Here is a 14,030-nt window from a genome sequence, read left to right as displayed (position 1 = left end):
GAATGAACCAATGGTGAGTATTTATACAATGTAACGTTACACTTTCTAATGAGCTACAGACATCAGAACAGTTTCTGGAGATGTTCCGCAACAACCTGCTGGACGTGGGAGTTGATTTTGTTCCCTACGGAACTCACTCGTTCAGACGCGGTGGATGCCAGTGGTTATCGGTTGAGCGTCGATGGCCTTTGCGTCAAATTTGTGAATGGGGTGGCTGGAGTCAAGAATTCACCCACTTGACAATTGTCAAGTACCTTATTTCATGGAACGACAACCCTCATGTTGATCGAGACGATTTCTTCAACATGAAGCGTGCACCTGCGAAAGTTTGTCCCACCTGCAACCGCTCATGTCATTGTGCTTAGAAAATAACACGTATCGTTACAAAACATAGTCGTGTTGTATCATAGATAAACAATTATTTGAAAATATAGCTGTATTAGACAAGAAAATAAAGGTACTATCCCAAACGGTTTGCCAACTTATCAAGGTAATGACGAGAAATTGCCGATTTATCAGTAAGTACCTTTCCTCTATTATTGACAAATACCCTTGCAAAATCAGCCCCGTACTCAGCCTTAGCTTTATCGACCAGTTGCTGCTCATGCTTGCTCCGAAGATCACGTAGATGGTCAGAGATAGCCTTCCAATGAAAACGTCGGCCGTCACTGAATGAGAACTCCTTCCAGAACTCATCGGGGCTGCTAGCACGGTAACGCTCGGCAACATACTGTTGAGAGGGAACATATCAATAAAGGAAATGATTGAAAGAAAGCAATCTACCTTCCACTCTGACCAAAGCTTCTTTAAGCTTGCCCAAACACTATTTTTCTTGCCACTAAAAACGTCCCGCCAATACCGAAGTGCAATCGGCGCCCCGTTGATGCTCAGCAAATTCGTGCCACAGTCCTCAGGATCCCAACTAGGCTGCTCATCGTCCCAAACGCGGTCCAGCCGGGATATGTTGGTGGCAAATGTAATTGAGGGGGGCTCACGGAGGTCACGTTCCTTATACCTGACGATTTTTCCGAAACCCACTGTGACCACGTAAACTTTCTCATGCTCGTTGATGCTCGCAGTGCTGCTAGTAGTGGCATTCGACGTACTGGCGTTTTGAGGTGAGGTGTCGTTTAAGGTATTGCCGTTGTTGACAGGGGTGCGAGCATTACCAAAACCAGGGGATGCGCCTGTTGCAGTACTGCCAACCAGTGTTTGTAATTTGGTGTTCGTTGTTCTGAGGTCCAAAGGCAGTACATGAGCTGCGGTGATGCAGTCAGGAGGGCTGTTGAAAGATGGGGGTACGTTGTACGGTGCTAGGAAGGAAGGAAGGTAGGTATGTGTTAGCTATAAGGAACCTAGAAAAGAAGAACGGACCAGGAGTTGTCAAAAGCGGTGCAAGAACAGGCAAAGGTGCTTGCAAAAGCGATGGGGGTGGAAGCCCGGTCTTGAGTGTTTGAATCTCGACTCGAAGGTTGGAAACATGTTCAATCATTGAGTGCATGTATTGTGCTACTTTAGCCTATACTCGAGCACCAATCAATGACGGAGAAAAGAGAAAGAGCCAAGAGCTACGTACTGTACTGGTAGCATTCTCTCTCGCCCTCTCCTCCTCTTTGATTTTCCGCCTTCGCGCAAGCTCCTCTCGAGTTACATACGGATGCTTGTCACAGAATGTCTTTGCCTAGATGTGTTTACATACGAATGGTCAGCAAGTCTTTGAAACATCGAGAAAGACTCACCCAGCTAAGAAGCCTGTTCTTCTGTTCCAGTGTACGCATGTCTTTCGAGCGTTTGGTATCAGACAGCTGAGCACCAAGCGGGGCATCTGGGGGCAGTCCCATCATCTCATTCCTTCGCACCGTCGAAAGTTTGAGCTTCTTGGCTTTGGACGAGATAGCAGCAGGGCCTTCTTTGTTCGCGAGCTTATTCTTGGTGATACCTCCGCTACGTACTCCACGATGAGCGCGTCGAGCAACAGGAACGAGACTGAGAGGAAAGGTTAAACAAACGTGATTCTACAATTTTGAAAGACATACCATTGCCAACGTATTTTATTCTCACTAAACCCAATGAGTTTTTCTTTCAAGACCCGCATATTACCTTGGGTACCCAGCTCGTATTTCTTGCAGATTTCGATGAGCCCTGAGCGTTTCAAAGTGTTGCTAGAAATTCATAGATCAGTGAATATAGCAGGGCAAGATAAGAACAAGAGGGTGCACAGGTCTCTGTATGTTGCATGGAACACACCAGTATCTTTTTCATAACTGCCAGGAAGCACGAGAGTGTCGGAAGGCTGAGGCTCAGATGGATAGACAATTTTGAACTTTTGGCCATCTATCTCAATTTCTTCACTGGGAAGAGCCGTAGGAGAGTCAGCACTCGGACCGTCGATATCCATAGCGTCGAGGGCTTGTTGGCACTGCATTTCGAGAAGAGAAAGCGCGAGTTCTTGTGAGTCTAGGGTGGTGCGGACAACTGCGAGGTATTCTGGATCGAGGTCGTTGAAGGCGGCGATGAGGGAAGAGAGGGAGCCGGCGGCGGCAACAGCGCCATTGCTGATCGAGCTGCCAGGGACGCCGAGTGTTAATAGCGTTAACGGAGGTAAATATAAAGAGAGGGAAAGGCGAAACGACGGCCAACCCATGGTGAGAACGGAAATAAAGAGTAACGTGATTGTAATTGAGAGGGACGATGCTAATTCGGCCGAAATCAGCATCGTCCAAATCCGATCAAATTCACCCGGGCCTGTCATCCGGGCGTGACTACATGGTCTATACTCAGAGAGAAGTGGTGCCAAGACGCGTTACCGATTAAATAAGCCATGGACCGGGAAAATCGGCAATCTCTCCCGGAAATTTCCCTTCATGTTTCCCGGCCGGAAAAAGTTGGTCCGTCACCGTCACCTGTCTGTGAGACAAGCTCGTCCTGATTCTCATCCACCATGTCAAAACGTCCACTTGAAGAGGAAAATGTCTATATCAATGCTGCAGTCATCGCACTCCAGAATGTTACTTCATACGCTATCGGTTTCAACGGGGACAACGGTATGAGCAAGTTTATAACTAAAGTCGCAGGGCTGCCAACTGTCGACCAGGACTTGCGTGCATGATTGACGATTGCGAAACTCGTGTTTCTTAGCCCAGCGATACTTTGAAACTTAAATTTGAACACTTTGCCCTCTACGACGCTGTCGATGCCATCTAAGGCCATCTATCGAGAATTCGATGATCCGCCAAATATCGATCTTCTTCAAAAATTTGAAACCCTATCCACTGAGCTCAAACTTTTCACTACATTTCCTCATTCAAAGACCCAAAGCATCAAGGCATTGATATTGTTTTTGTCATTAAATCGGGTGGTAATATTGCGATTGATTCCGAAATTTCTCGCTTTCATGCAAAAGCTTGGGGTTACCAGTGGCCACACTTGGACTCAGCACAAAGGCGAAATAGTCCAAAGCCAGATTGTACCGGCCAACTACAAATCGACGGAAGATACGGAGGCATACTTGTACCCAGGAAATTGCGCTGGCATTTCTGAAAGTTTACACTACGTTTGCCTTGAACAAATGAACCAAGTTGCATCCGCTCTCCAAACGCCTATCCTCGCGGATAATGTTATTGGTGAGGAATATATATGGCTTCGTGAGATGTTGGAGAAAATGGATGATCGCGGGTTTGTGGTGATCTACTTCTATACTGTCTTGAGCGGAAACTTCCAACGGCCGTCCAACTCGATAATGACAGTTATTTAATCTTCGATGAACAAGGTGCCACGAAGATCGACATCCATAAAACAGTGGACTGGTGACTCAAGAACTGTTGGGCTCTGACCGATAGTACCAACCATGTGCTCATTTTCAATTCCTTCCCCGACGTGACATCCAAGTGTCGCCGCCGAGACATCAAAGATGGAAAGTGCGGTCGAAGCAGGTGAAAGGTAACCTCATTGTTTCGGCTCTGCCTACGGTACTGGAGATAGGGGCAACTCTGTGAGCTGTCGGTATACATCCGTCAAATATCCTTGCTCACGAAGTCCCGCTCAAGGAACGAGCTCAAGCTCGACGCCTCACAGACCTTCTCCTTTCTTTGTAAATGGGGACCATCGATTCGAGTAGTCACCGAAGTCGCGAGGAAACCAGTCACATCTCTACACTCACTTTGAAAAAAAAAAGATCTAGCAGCAGCCTCAGCTGTGGAGATATGTGACAATCCGTTGGTTGTTTCTATCAGTAAAATTGCAAACTTGATGCCGGATAGCGAAGGCTCCACTGGTCTTCTCCATTGCCCTCTGCGTGCATGTCATACGAATGGTGCCATGATGTCGTTTCAAAGTATACCTTTCATTCCGACGAAGTACCTTGGCAATATCCTCAAGAAGGCTCGCGCGCGCATGTCCAACGAAAAAACCCTTCAACTCTTCTCTGCTTCTAGTTCGCACTCTCTGACAAGAACTGACGTCGGCTGGATCTTTGAACAGAACATGCATAGCCGAATGTGCCGCAGTGGGGGCGCTCTATCGATTTCCAATGCGTCACATCATATGTTGATGCACCCACCGACCCATCTACTTCCCGGTACGATGGCTGGCCTCAAGAGTCCAGGTGTCTTCGACTCTTTCTATTGGATCTTCCGGTTAAGAACTTTCCAGGTATCGACGGCGTTTTTGGGGATACGACTGGAAATTTCAGGTTGTTCCACTTCATCAACAACTCCTTCGTTCCATCGTCCAACAGGATATCAGATCCTTTCTTACTCCTCTCATACACTAGCATCGACTTTGCACGTAATGCATCGTTCGTGAGTTTCTTTGTCAAACGTGAATACCACAATACCATGATTGCCACTGTCAATGACTCAAAACTTCAAAACAGGGTTCAGGAGCGTTGTATCAGAGAGGATTCAAAATGTGTAAGCGGCATGCTGGCTTTTCCTCGTTCATCCCCGTTTCGTCGCTTGACAGATGTAAGATGCAAGACTAACAGTAGCAAGAGCAAAATTGGGATCCAGTATAGCAGAAACGGCGACGGACGAATGGCTAGGAATCCTGATTGAAATGAAGTGAATTAATAGGCACGCACCAGCATACCGAGCAGATCCAGACATAATGCGTCTTGGTCTTTCTCAACATCATATGAAAGAATCAAATCAGTTGTTAATTGTATCGTAGAACCTTGGTAGTAATAATTTCGATGTCCTGATTACAGTTGAGTTGAGTAAAGTTATCCAATACCAGGCAATGAACTATGGATTATGATGACGCGCAAAAAAACTTCGGAGTTCAGAGCTATGTACCCTCCCTTCCTGGGCTTGAGCTCGGGTGCTGACCAATCTAAGTAACCTAAGAAGATTTAGTCTCTCGGAAATCCGCCCAAACCTCCTCCGTTGCCAACGCAATACGCTCTTTCATACTAGCGAAACTATCCAGCGCAGGGCGGACGTCCAATGAGAAGACGGGTGAACCGTCAGGTTCTGGAGGGGCGGAGTAATAGTCTATAACATATCGCACTTCTTCGCCAGAACCTGGACGCCGGACGATCCAGTCATGGCGATCGAAGGGGGGTTCGGTGCTGTAGATAATGAGTAGATGCTAGAAGAAGAGAATGAAGGAAAACGCATACTTGAAACGAGAGGGGAATAGCCAACCAGCGAGGAGCCAGAACCGAGCTTTTGGTGATAATTCGCCTGGGCGACCTTTGAATCGGGCTAACTGTACATCTGCGGTATTACTTGACAAAAGAACAACAATAAGTTCCACCAGAATATCCATCAAAGTATGGCTTGTGTTTGTACTCACTCCGTCGCGCGTTTCTCCCACTTCAAAACCTCCTGCCACGCCTGCTCGTTCAAGAAATTATGTATCTCAACCATCGTCTCGATATGCTCTTCAGGCGTTTCCCATCCTTTCCTCACTAGAGCGTTGTAGAATTGTTGTGGAGAGGGATAGTCCCATTTTGTAGACCCGTCTCGGAGGATGGAGGATTCTGTGCGAGCAGTGGGGAGGGTTATGGTTTGGTTTGGTGAGGGTTGTTGAGAGAGAGTGGGCATTTGGTTGAGAGAGCTGTGGTCAACGGGACATTCGGCGGGTTTTTGTGTGGAGGAAGAGGAAGAGGAAGGAGATTTATTTTGATGATCGACAGGGCATTGGGCTGGGGTCTGGGAAGAGGTTTTGAGTGAATTGTGATCTACTGGACATGAAGCGGGTTTTAGAGAATTATGGTCTACTGGGCATTGGGCGCCGCCAGTGGATTTGGATGTAGATACTGACTGTCCCATGATTTCTCTGCTTTGAGTACACGAAGGGAGGGATTTTGGCGTGGAGGTGTAAGGTAGGAGGTGAAAGACTCGGAATTCGGAAGTGCCCGTGTGCGAAATGGATTTTCTTGCGGGAAGCTCGGCGAGAAATTTTAGACGCCCACGTAAAGGTGATAAGATAAGATTCCTAGTCCTTCACCACCTGTTCACCACCTCCAAAGCCGTCCAACGTCCAACATTCATGGATAATGGATTACTGTTGATTCAGTCCATATGAACTCACCCTATAGATCAGCGCTAGCAATTAGCATCCTCTCATTCGTCCAACTCTATAGCGCTCAATGGATTCTGAGGCCTCACTGTAGTCTCACTGTCCCTCCCATGCAGAGACACAATGGTTCCGAAAGCGCTATCGAGGGGCCGACTCAACACGTTTTCTCTCGATGAATCATGATGTTTTACAAACCTTATCCTGTTGTATCGATCGTCAACAAGATCATTCAGCTTCGGAGCCATGCCGAAATATGAACCGTTAGTAGCCGTTAGTGGGACACTGTATGTAATTTGTCTTTCTTATGCCTCTACTGTAGCTCTGCTCTACAGCCTTCAAGACTGTAAAGTAGAGCTACAGGATGCATGAAACTCATGCGCATGATCCGGTGGCCAATCCTTGGAGAACATCTCAACTTCCGACAACGAAGGTTCGCACTCATCCTTAAGTGCACAAATCGATACCAACTACTATCAGCCGGTAGCCTGTTGCATATATACTGTGGCATCCATCGCTTCTTAAAATTTCCAATGTCATGACAATGTCGGATTAACCGCATACTATGTCGAAGAGATGTATCATCTAGACTATATTGACCTCAACGTTACAGCTGGTTGCAGTACCGAAGGCGCGCCAAGATATTTGCCGATATTCGCCGGATTTTATGAATCTGTCGAGGTCTATCTTCCAACATAGATATCTTGCTCAAAAATCAATATTTTATTGAGATTTTAATTTCATTGGCCTGCGATTGCAAAATTCTAAGTCCTGATTGAAACGTCCATGTGGTTAGCTTACTTCAATAAAAAGTTATAGGAAGAAGTGTTATTATGCCTATGTCACAACTATTTAAAGGATTAATACCTCTCAAAATGTTAGTACAGTGCCCTTGCATCTGCTATTGAGGCTACATTGAAGACTTGAAGCCAAAGAATTTGAAAGTATGGAAGTTCGCGGTGATCCATGTGAAATTTTATCACTCCCTTGCGCACACACCATTCATCTGTTTTTCACTCATCCAAAATTTCATGAGACCCATTACAAGTCAGCGCAATACCCCAGAGGATGAATATGAAGCATTAAATGGGCTTGAAGCTACTATGATGAGGAATGAGGGATCACAACAAGAGGTACGTGGCATTCAATGTTTGCTGGTATTACACCTTGTAACATGCTTTTTGCAGCCTCAAAACAAATTCTCTATGCCAATTGATGAATTTGAGAATCATTATCACCATCTGGATCAATGAGATAGTCTAGGATTGTTGAATGCTGGCAGTAACCCACTTCCTCAAATTTTCAATCCATTGCAACCCGTCTTCGAGCCCTATTTTCTCAAATTCCTTCTGGTGTGCCCTCAGGTACATACCTGAAATATCATATGTCCATTTTGGTTGCTGTGTCTGCTAAATTCATTGAGAGTTTCATGTTCGGGTGTCAAAAGACTCAAACTGTCCTAACTTTTGAACCACATGCACTACCACCATGGATGTTTCACTCAGGACTTAGTATTTTGCAATTCCAACCCGATGCAAGAAGAATCTAAGCGTAATAATGATTTTTGAGCTGGATATGCATGTTGGAAGATAGAGCTTCATAAGTTTATAAAATCCGGCGAATTTCGGCAAATATCTGCGCGCGCCTTCGGTACTGCAAATAGCTGTAACTTGGCTCAAACGCGATCTTTTTCGTTTTCCCGGCCCAAGCTTATCTCACTAGGTCTCACTGTATGACGAGTTGATCTACATCCGAGAAATGCACCGCATACAATCATGTCGCCACTTCTCGACTCAAGCGCGATCATTCTGTTTTCCTGGCTCAAACCTTACCATAACGCCGTAACGGCTTTTATCACGTAGGATGAACGCAAGTGATACACCGCTGAGTCTTTATACGAATATCCAACGAGGACTCTTAGCAAGTCAGTTTGGTATTGGTACAGTATACTTCGCCATTTTCGAACGCCCGGCTCAAACGATATTAGTATGTATATGGTATGGCAACAATATAGAATCTTGTACCATTGAAACTTCAAGTTCGAACACTTAGTAGATTGAGAAATAAGCTGTAGCCAAAGGTTTTATCCTACATTGCTGTAAGTGACTTTGTTGAAAAATCGTCCGTGATTAGATGGCTTCGGTGTATATTGGGTATATATAGGTAAACTGAGGCCGAAAATTGAGATGTCCTTCGTAGAAATTTGGATAAGAAGGAAGAATCGGTAGAGCGTACGTGAGGATACAAATTCACCATTGAATACTAGTAGACCCCACAGTCATCTACCCAAACATCACACAAGACATCCCCATCTGCCGTCCCAACTTTATTTAATTGTTCCAAAACCTGCCAACCATCGACAACTTCACCAAATACATCGTACTTGCCGCGAATTCTCGCCAGCTGACTCTCCGCTCCACTGAGCACGACAAAGAACTGCGATGTATTGGTATTAGGGCCAGCATTGGCGAGTGCGAGCGAACCAAACTTGGGGGGGACAGAAAGGGCGATTGGAGACGAGTTGAATTTTCCACCGTATATTGACTATAGCTATCGTTAGTAAAGGTATTTGGTATTACCAAAAAAAGAGTTATGTACTTCACCACCAGTCCCGTCTCCTCGCGTTACATCGCCACCTTGAGCGATGTAGTCCTTGACAATTCTATGAATCCTAACACCTTTATACCAGAGCGGTTTTTTGGGGGCACTTTTACACATTCCCAGCTCTCCAGTACACAATTTCACAAAGTTGTCCCGGAGTTCCTTCATATCTGGTTCGTCATACAACGAAAATACAAGTCGGCCTACAACCGGTGCGTGGGGAGGCTCAAAGACCAAATTGCTGCCTTTGTCTCTCCTGAGACTAGAAAATGCGGAGGATAACCAATTGCCTTTCGAGGAGCTACTTGGTGCACCGCCAGAGACTCTTTGTAGAATTTCCCGCTGCTCTGCATTCAACTCTTCCGGTCTATTGGGGAGGCCATAGTTGGTAGCATTTTCCAAAAGAATCGCAGCCGTTCGCTCGTAGCTGGTTTTTTGGGCGGTGTATCTCGAGTAAGAAAAATCCCTGGAAGAGCTGATGCAAATGTCGAAGAAACAATGGACCATTTGAAAAACTGAAAGGCGGAAAATAGACGCCTGGCTTGTCATCAAACCATGTGGACTCCCGCCCAGCGCCAAGTACCTCTCTCATCTCATCTCACCTCAACTATACTTTGGATTGAATATATAGATCGCCGAACTCATCACTACTGCCTCATTTCTCAGTAGAATAGTTGCAACTCCATCTCACTCAGCACTCAAGTATTAAATGCTCAAGCGCTAAACCACCTCAAAAATGTAACTATACCTCACACTGCTGAGCGCTGAGTAACCTGGGAGCCTGAGTGCCAGGCTCAGCCGCCAACCCTCTATGACTCTGATTCTGGTGAATCAGTTGCTATGTTCTCTCTGTGTTGCAGTGCCCAGTGATTGCCGCAGTCAAACTCATAAAAGGTCACTCTGAACACATTGATCACTCCATATTCACGGCCGCCAAATGACAATGCAAGATCATGTCGACCTCTCCATCCTCGGCTCGAAAATTTTTGGACAACTATCTGGTGGAGCCATTCCTACATGCGCTTTATTTGGTATGTGAAATCCTTTGTCCTGGTACTATCCTAATATCTGTCATGATCCTGAATATGGTCCCTCATAGGCTTCTACGTTTGCGCACTCGCCATCTCCGTCTACATATGCTTGTACGTCGGCTTTACACGGTGTTCACCATCACGACTTTGCACTAGCTTCATGCATTTACTTACTTACTTTTGTGTCGACTATCAGAAAGAAAGGGTTTCACAGCAGATCTCAAAAAATGCTCTGCGCTTGCATGATATTGCTCTCCCTCTGTAATGTGTGGCACCTGGGAATCCAAATCGAGACAGTGCTCACAATGGCTACTGCCTTACTATCCGAACACCATTCTAAAGAAGGGAAACTTTTAGCTCGAATGTGTACTGTGCCGCTCAACATCAACGTCATTATATTTGACTCTACCTCGTTCGTTTTCGTGCTCACCACAAATTTTTCTAGCTAGTCGTAGGAGATGCAATTGTCGTTTGGAGGACATGCAACATGTGGACGGAACACAAATCGCTTAGATACCTTCTGTCTATGTTGATGCTGGGTAACCTAGGTGAGGCGCTCGGCTGTAGAGAGGATCCTGATTAGTATGATTCGACGTACTTAATCACTCACTCGAAAGCAACGAACATCGCTGATGTGTTGATCGACATAACCACCGACGCTGCTAATCATGAGATTGTCATGGACTATGTCTCTACCTCCGTCTCTTTTGTGGTCAATCTACTGTCCACGATACTTATTTTCATAAAAGCCTGGTAAGCTATATTATACTATAGTGATTGATTCTTTCCCTAACTTGACTGGTCCGAGTTCGCTGCCCCGCAGGAGTTATAATCAATCTAATGGAATGTATTCAATCAATAATAGTTCGAGGCACACCAGGATCAGACGGATTCTTTCGCTTCTCATGGAATCAGGAGTAACATTTTGCTCCATTCAAGTGAGTAATCAACTATTGTTACCACTCTTTCGATAGTCTCAACAAGCCTTCCCTTGAATGTTTTAACTGAACCCAGGCTGTCTATGTTTTTGTCCAAATCCTACTATATCAAAACGAAACATACTCGCTCAGTCTGTGGAATTTAGCACTAGTCATGGTGAGAAACGCCGCTGCAGTGAGCAAAAAAACCATACTTCCTTCATATGATGGAATTTACAATCCGTGTCAGGTGCTCTATCCGCTGGCGGTATTTATCGTCATCAATTTAGATCAATCGCTGTTCAACGACAAAAACTCAGTACCCGAACCCGCTTTCACAACAATAATCCAAGGCGAGTCGTTGGAAAGGGACAATCCTGTAGTAGGATGATGCTTTGAAACAATTCAGATGATGAACTTGCTATTAATGGTGAGATGGCCGAGCGGTCTAAGGCGCCAGACTAAGGAGACCAACGTATATGATACGCACTACAATCTGGTCACATTGTGGCGTGGGTTCGAATCCCACTCTCATCATTGTTTTTGGTGTCATTTGGTCTCGTACCTGACCAATCGCCCCCACCTTTTTGTTTTTCCTTCAGAGGTTCAAACGTTTAGGATAGTGTTATTTCCTTGCATGTGAATTTTTGTTTCCTGTTTGCGTGCCTTATATATTTTGCCCCAACATATATCAACCTCACAAAAGTATTGTTGAGCCCGACAAGAGCCCGTACTAATGATAAAAAGCTGGTAGGTCCACCACATTCACGAAGCTTTTTGCAGAATACTACATATAGCTTGTGATTCTTTTAGTTCCTGGTTATAGCTGTATGTATGTGCTCCGAAATCGAGAGATAAATGCGCATAGGTAGGTATGTAATACAGTATGATCGTCCGTCTTTAGGAAGTTTCCTTCCTATATGCTGTCCGCTGAAAACCCTAATTTTGAATCACGAATCTGAAGATGACATGAACGACATGGATGGCACGTATGGCGTATAAAGGACTGACCGACGTTTCATCGTTGTATCCTATTGAGCTAGCCGCCGCTCGGCTTCTACGAGTTTCGGAGCGTAGGACTTGGACCGGAATGGAGTTCCAGCAATGCGCCGCGTCGTCCTCAGAGCTTTGAGAGATGTATTGGCGCGAGTTCAAACTATGGATATAGGATCGATGGTGAGGTAAGGTTCAATTAGGGATATAATGTGGTACTGACGCTGCTAACATACTATTCATGTACACTGGGCGTGGAACTATGAGCGAAATAGAGATAGTGAGAGCATGATACACACGTTTACTGCTTGTCAATAGCCCGATGAAGTAATAGAAAGTATTTGGCATAGCGAGAAACTTTTGCAAGTGAGTTTAGTTCGGACTTGATGAGAAAAGACGCACTAGAATCAGATTAACTGCAGCAGCGATCGCCGTCAGGACACCACGATTGATAGCGTAGATTATGAGCTTGCGGATAATGGTGTTTGAGCGAGAGGGGAAGTATTGAACGCCAGCAATTCTGAGCACGTATCAGGTAAAAAAAACGTCGAAGACCTCGAGTGACATACTCTTGAATGGCAGTCCTCTTTCCCGTTAACGTGACGTATATTGCGAAAGCAATAAGCACGTCGCAAGAAAAGGTGCATGCACTGAGAAGCGAGTAAATCCACTATACCGAAGTAAGTGAGACCTTCATGACAGAGGCGTAGTAAAGTAAGGTGTGTTACCGTGGTTTTTTCTATCTGTGTGAAAGACGAAAGAAAGGTACTGAAAGGGAAAGGAGGTCACTGGAATATCATGATATAAGAGAAGGAGAAATCACATTTCAATAGCCTGCCCTGGAAATGATAAGCGTTAACATGAACTTCAATGTGCACGAGGATGTTTATGAGGTACAAACCTAACGTCATTGCCAATTCTACCACAGCTGAAAGCACCTGAAAGCGAGTTGACTAAAACACTAACACTGATGATTGTATCGAGAGCGGACTAACGATTGGAATAGTGAAAACCCAGCGCTGCAGTCCGGGGCCATTCACTATTGGGTGCATGAGCAACGATCATGCAATGGCAGAGAGTCCACCAACATAGATATATCGTGCACGCAAAATACATTTGAACTACAAAGGCCGATAGATACTGTAAGGGATGTTTAGAGGACAATATATACTAGGAAAAGACACATACACCAGCGAGTAGTTGAGTCTGCAGTGCGAAGAGTCGTGAGATCGTGATGCGTCAGATTTCAATCGCGATATAGCTTACGGAGTGCAACCTATGCAGAGAATACTTAAAATCATAGGAACATAATTGTACAAAGAACGTACCAAGTGATAGCCAAGACAGCTGCCCAATCTCCAAAATGCTTGATTATGACGTTGTAAGTAGCCGCGAAGAAGGTTGTGACTTGGACGGTTTCCAGAATGCTACATATGAAATTTGGATCAGCGTATTATTTGAGGAAACAGTGCATGTCAGACGTACAGAACCGTTAACACCTGAAAAACAATCATATGAATTTGTAGGGCCGCAAAAAAAAAGACAGAAAACGAGGAACGTACCAGCGACTTCAATTTCCATCCGTCTTGCGGATACCAGTGGAAGTAAAGCCAAGCTTGCAAGACACCCATCCCATATAGTCTGTAAATTTTGCTTGATTCTGGTCCTGAGGGTATGGAAAGACGGACGACATACATCGTAGCAAGAAAGAACGAAATGACCCATATTCCGAGAGTGGATGCGACAGTTTCGTAGGGAATGGGGGATGAGGTTGAGACGTCCGCCATTATTTACGACGACGAGAAAAACCTAATGATTTACTTGCTTGTCGAAGACGAATGTCGAATGATAGTCAGAGGGCTTCAAAAAGGGGAGGGTATCCAGTCCTAATATAGCTATCCAACGCACGAGCCCCTTAGGCTTCACACTTAGACATTGTACACATACACAGCTATCACCCAATTTT

At 45.2% G+C, this 14,030-nt stretch overlaps 5 protein-coding genes and 1 non-coding gene across 6 annotated transcripts; 3 read left to right on the top strand and 3 right to left on the bottom strand.

The window, feature by feature from the left end:
* Positions 1-59: 59 nt before the first annotated feature.
* Positions 60-365, top strand: C8R40DRAFT_1062497 (uncharacterized protein; the record flags this gene model as incomplete). The annotated part of the gene is made up of 1 exon (XM_046225473.1): positions 60-365. A coding segment is annotated over one exon (306 nt), but the record flags the coding sequence as incomplete, so codon positions are not given.
* Positions 366-5,135: 4,770 nt separating this feature from the next.
* Positions 5,136-6,412, bottom strand: C8R40DRAFT_1156851 (cytochrome c heme lyase). The gene is made up of 3 exons (XM_046229618.1): positions 5,797-6,412; positions 5,621-5,728; positions 5,136-5,569 (listed from the first exon to the last, which is right to left on the bottom strand). Exons 1-3 carry the CDS (start codon positions 6,273-6,275, stop codon positions 5,341-5,343), a joined length of 816 nt encoding a protein of 271 aa, XP_046079386.1. The 5' UTR covers positions 6,276-6,412; the 3' UTR covers positions 5,136-5,340.
* Positions 6,413-8,784: 2,372 nt separating this feature from the next.
* On the bottom strand, positions 8,785-9,630 carry C8R40DRAFT_1062495 (cyclophilin-like domain-containing protein; the record flags this gene model as incomplete). The annotated part of the gene is made up of 3 exons (XM_046225471.1): positions 8,785-9,066; positions 9,121-9,374; positions 9,438-9,630. The coding sequence occupies 3 exons, from the start codon at positions 9,628-9,630 to the stop codon at positions 8,785-8,787; spliced, it is 729 nt and encodes a 242-aa protein (XP_046079385.1).
* Positions 9,631-9,715: 85 nt separating this feature from the next.
* On the top strand, positions 9,716-11,550 carry C8R40DRAFT_1269275 (uncharacterized protein). Its single transcript, XM_046234019.1, has 7 exons — positions 9,716-10,154; positions 10,223-10,543; positions 10,600-10,702; positions 10,772-10,907; positions 10,963-11,092; positions 11,169-11,267; positions 11,322-11,550. Exons 1-7 carry the CDS (start codon positions 10,077-10,079, stop codon positions 11,460-11,462), a joined length of 1,008 nt encoding a protein of 335 aa, XP_046079384.1. The 5' UTR covers positions 9,716-10,076; the 3' UTR covers positions 11,463-11,550.
* C8R40DRAFT_t303 lies at positions 11,501-11,608 on the top strand. The gene has a single exon. It is a non-coding gene; the product is annotated as a tRNA-Leu (tRNA).
* Positions 11,609-12,102: 494 nt separating this feature from the next.
* C8R40DRAFT_1074976 (uncharacterized protein) lies at positions 12,103-13,851 on the bottom strand (the record flags this gene model as incomplete). Its single annotated transcript, XM_046226793.1, has 16 exons — positions 12,103-12,197; positions 12,301-12,324; positions 12,364-12,421; positions 12,467-12,584; positions 12,634-12,734; positions 12,793-12,832; positions 12,888-12,903; positions 12,966-13,002; positions 13,060-13,103; positions 13,153-13,204; positions 13,253-13,270; positions 13,331-13,340; positions 13,393-13,491; positions 13,550-13,563; positions 13,627-13,705; positions 13,760-13,851. 16 exons carry the CDS (start codon positions 13,849-13,851, stop codon positions 12,103-12,105), a joined length of 897 nt encoding a protein of 298 aa, XP_046079383.1.
* Between the last annotated feature and the right edge of the window lie 179 nt (positions 13,852-14,030).

This window comes from Lentinula edodes (assembly GCF_021015755.1).
Source record: "Lentinula edodes strain Le(Bin) 0899 ss11 chromosome Unknown C8R40scaffold_73, whole genome shotgun sequence".
In the NCBI taxonomy this organism is placed as follows: domain Eukaryota; kingdom Fungi; phylum Basidiomycota; class Agaricomycetes; order Agaricales; family Omphalotaceae; genus Lentinula; species Lentinula edodes.
Note: the sequence above shows the minus strand (reverse complement) of the source record. Positions and strands in the feature narration are given on the sequence as shown.

Excerpts from the sequence above, each read along its gene's own strand:
- C8R40DRAFT_1156851 (XM_046229618.1), bottom strand. The coding sequence starts at position 6,275 with ATGGGACAGTCAGTATCTACATCCAAATCCACTGGCGGCGCCCAATGC. Across the intron at positions 5,729-5,796 it reads TGGGAGAAACGCGCGACGGA|TAATACCGCAGATGTACAGT; the intron begins GTGAGTACAAAC and ends TCTTTTGTCAAG. Across the intron at positions 5,570-5,620 it reads CTATTCCCCTCTCGTTTCAA|CACCGAACCCCCCTTCGATC; the intron begins GTATGCGTTTTC and ends CATTATCTACAG.
- C8R40DRAFT_1269275 (XM_046234019.1), top strand. The coding sequence starts at position 10,077 with ATGTCGACCTCTCCATCCTCGGCTCGAAAATTTTTGGACAACTATCTG. Across the intron at positions 10,703-10,771 it reads GTTGATGCTGGGTAACCTAG|CAACGAACATCGCTGATGTG; the intron begins GTGAGGCGCTCG and ends CTCACTCGAAAG. Across the intron at positions 11,268-11,321 it reads TGGTGAGAAACGCCGCTGCA|GTGCTCTATCCGCTGGCGGT; the intron begins GTGAGCAAAAAA and ends AATCCGTGTCAG.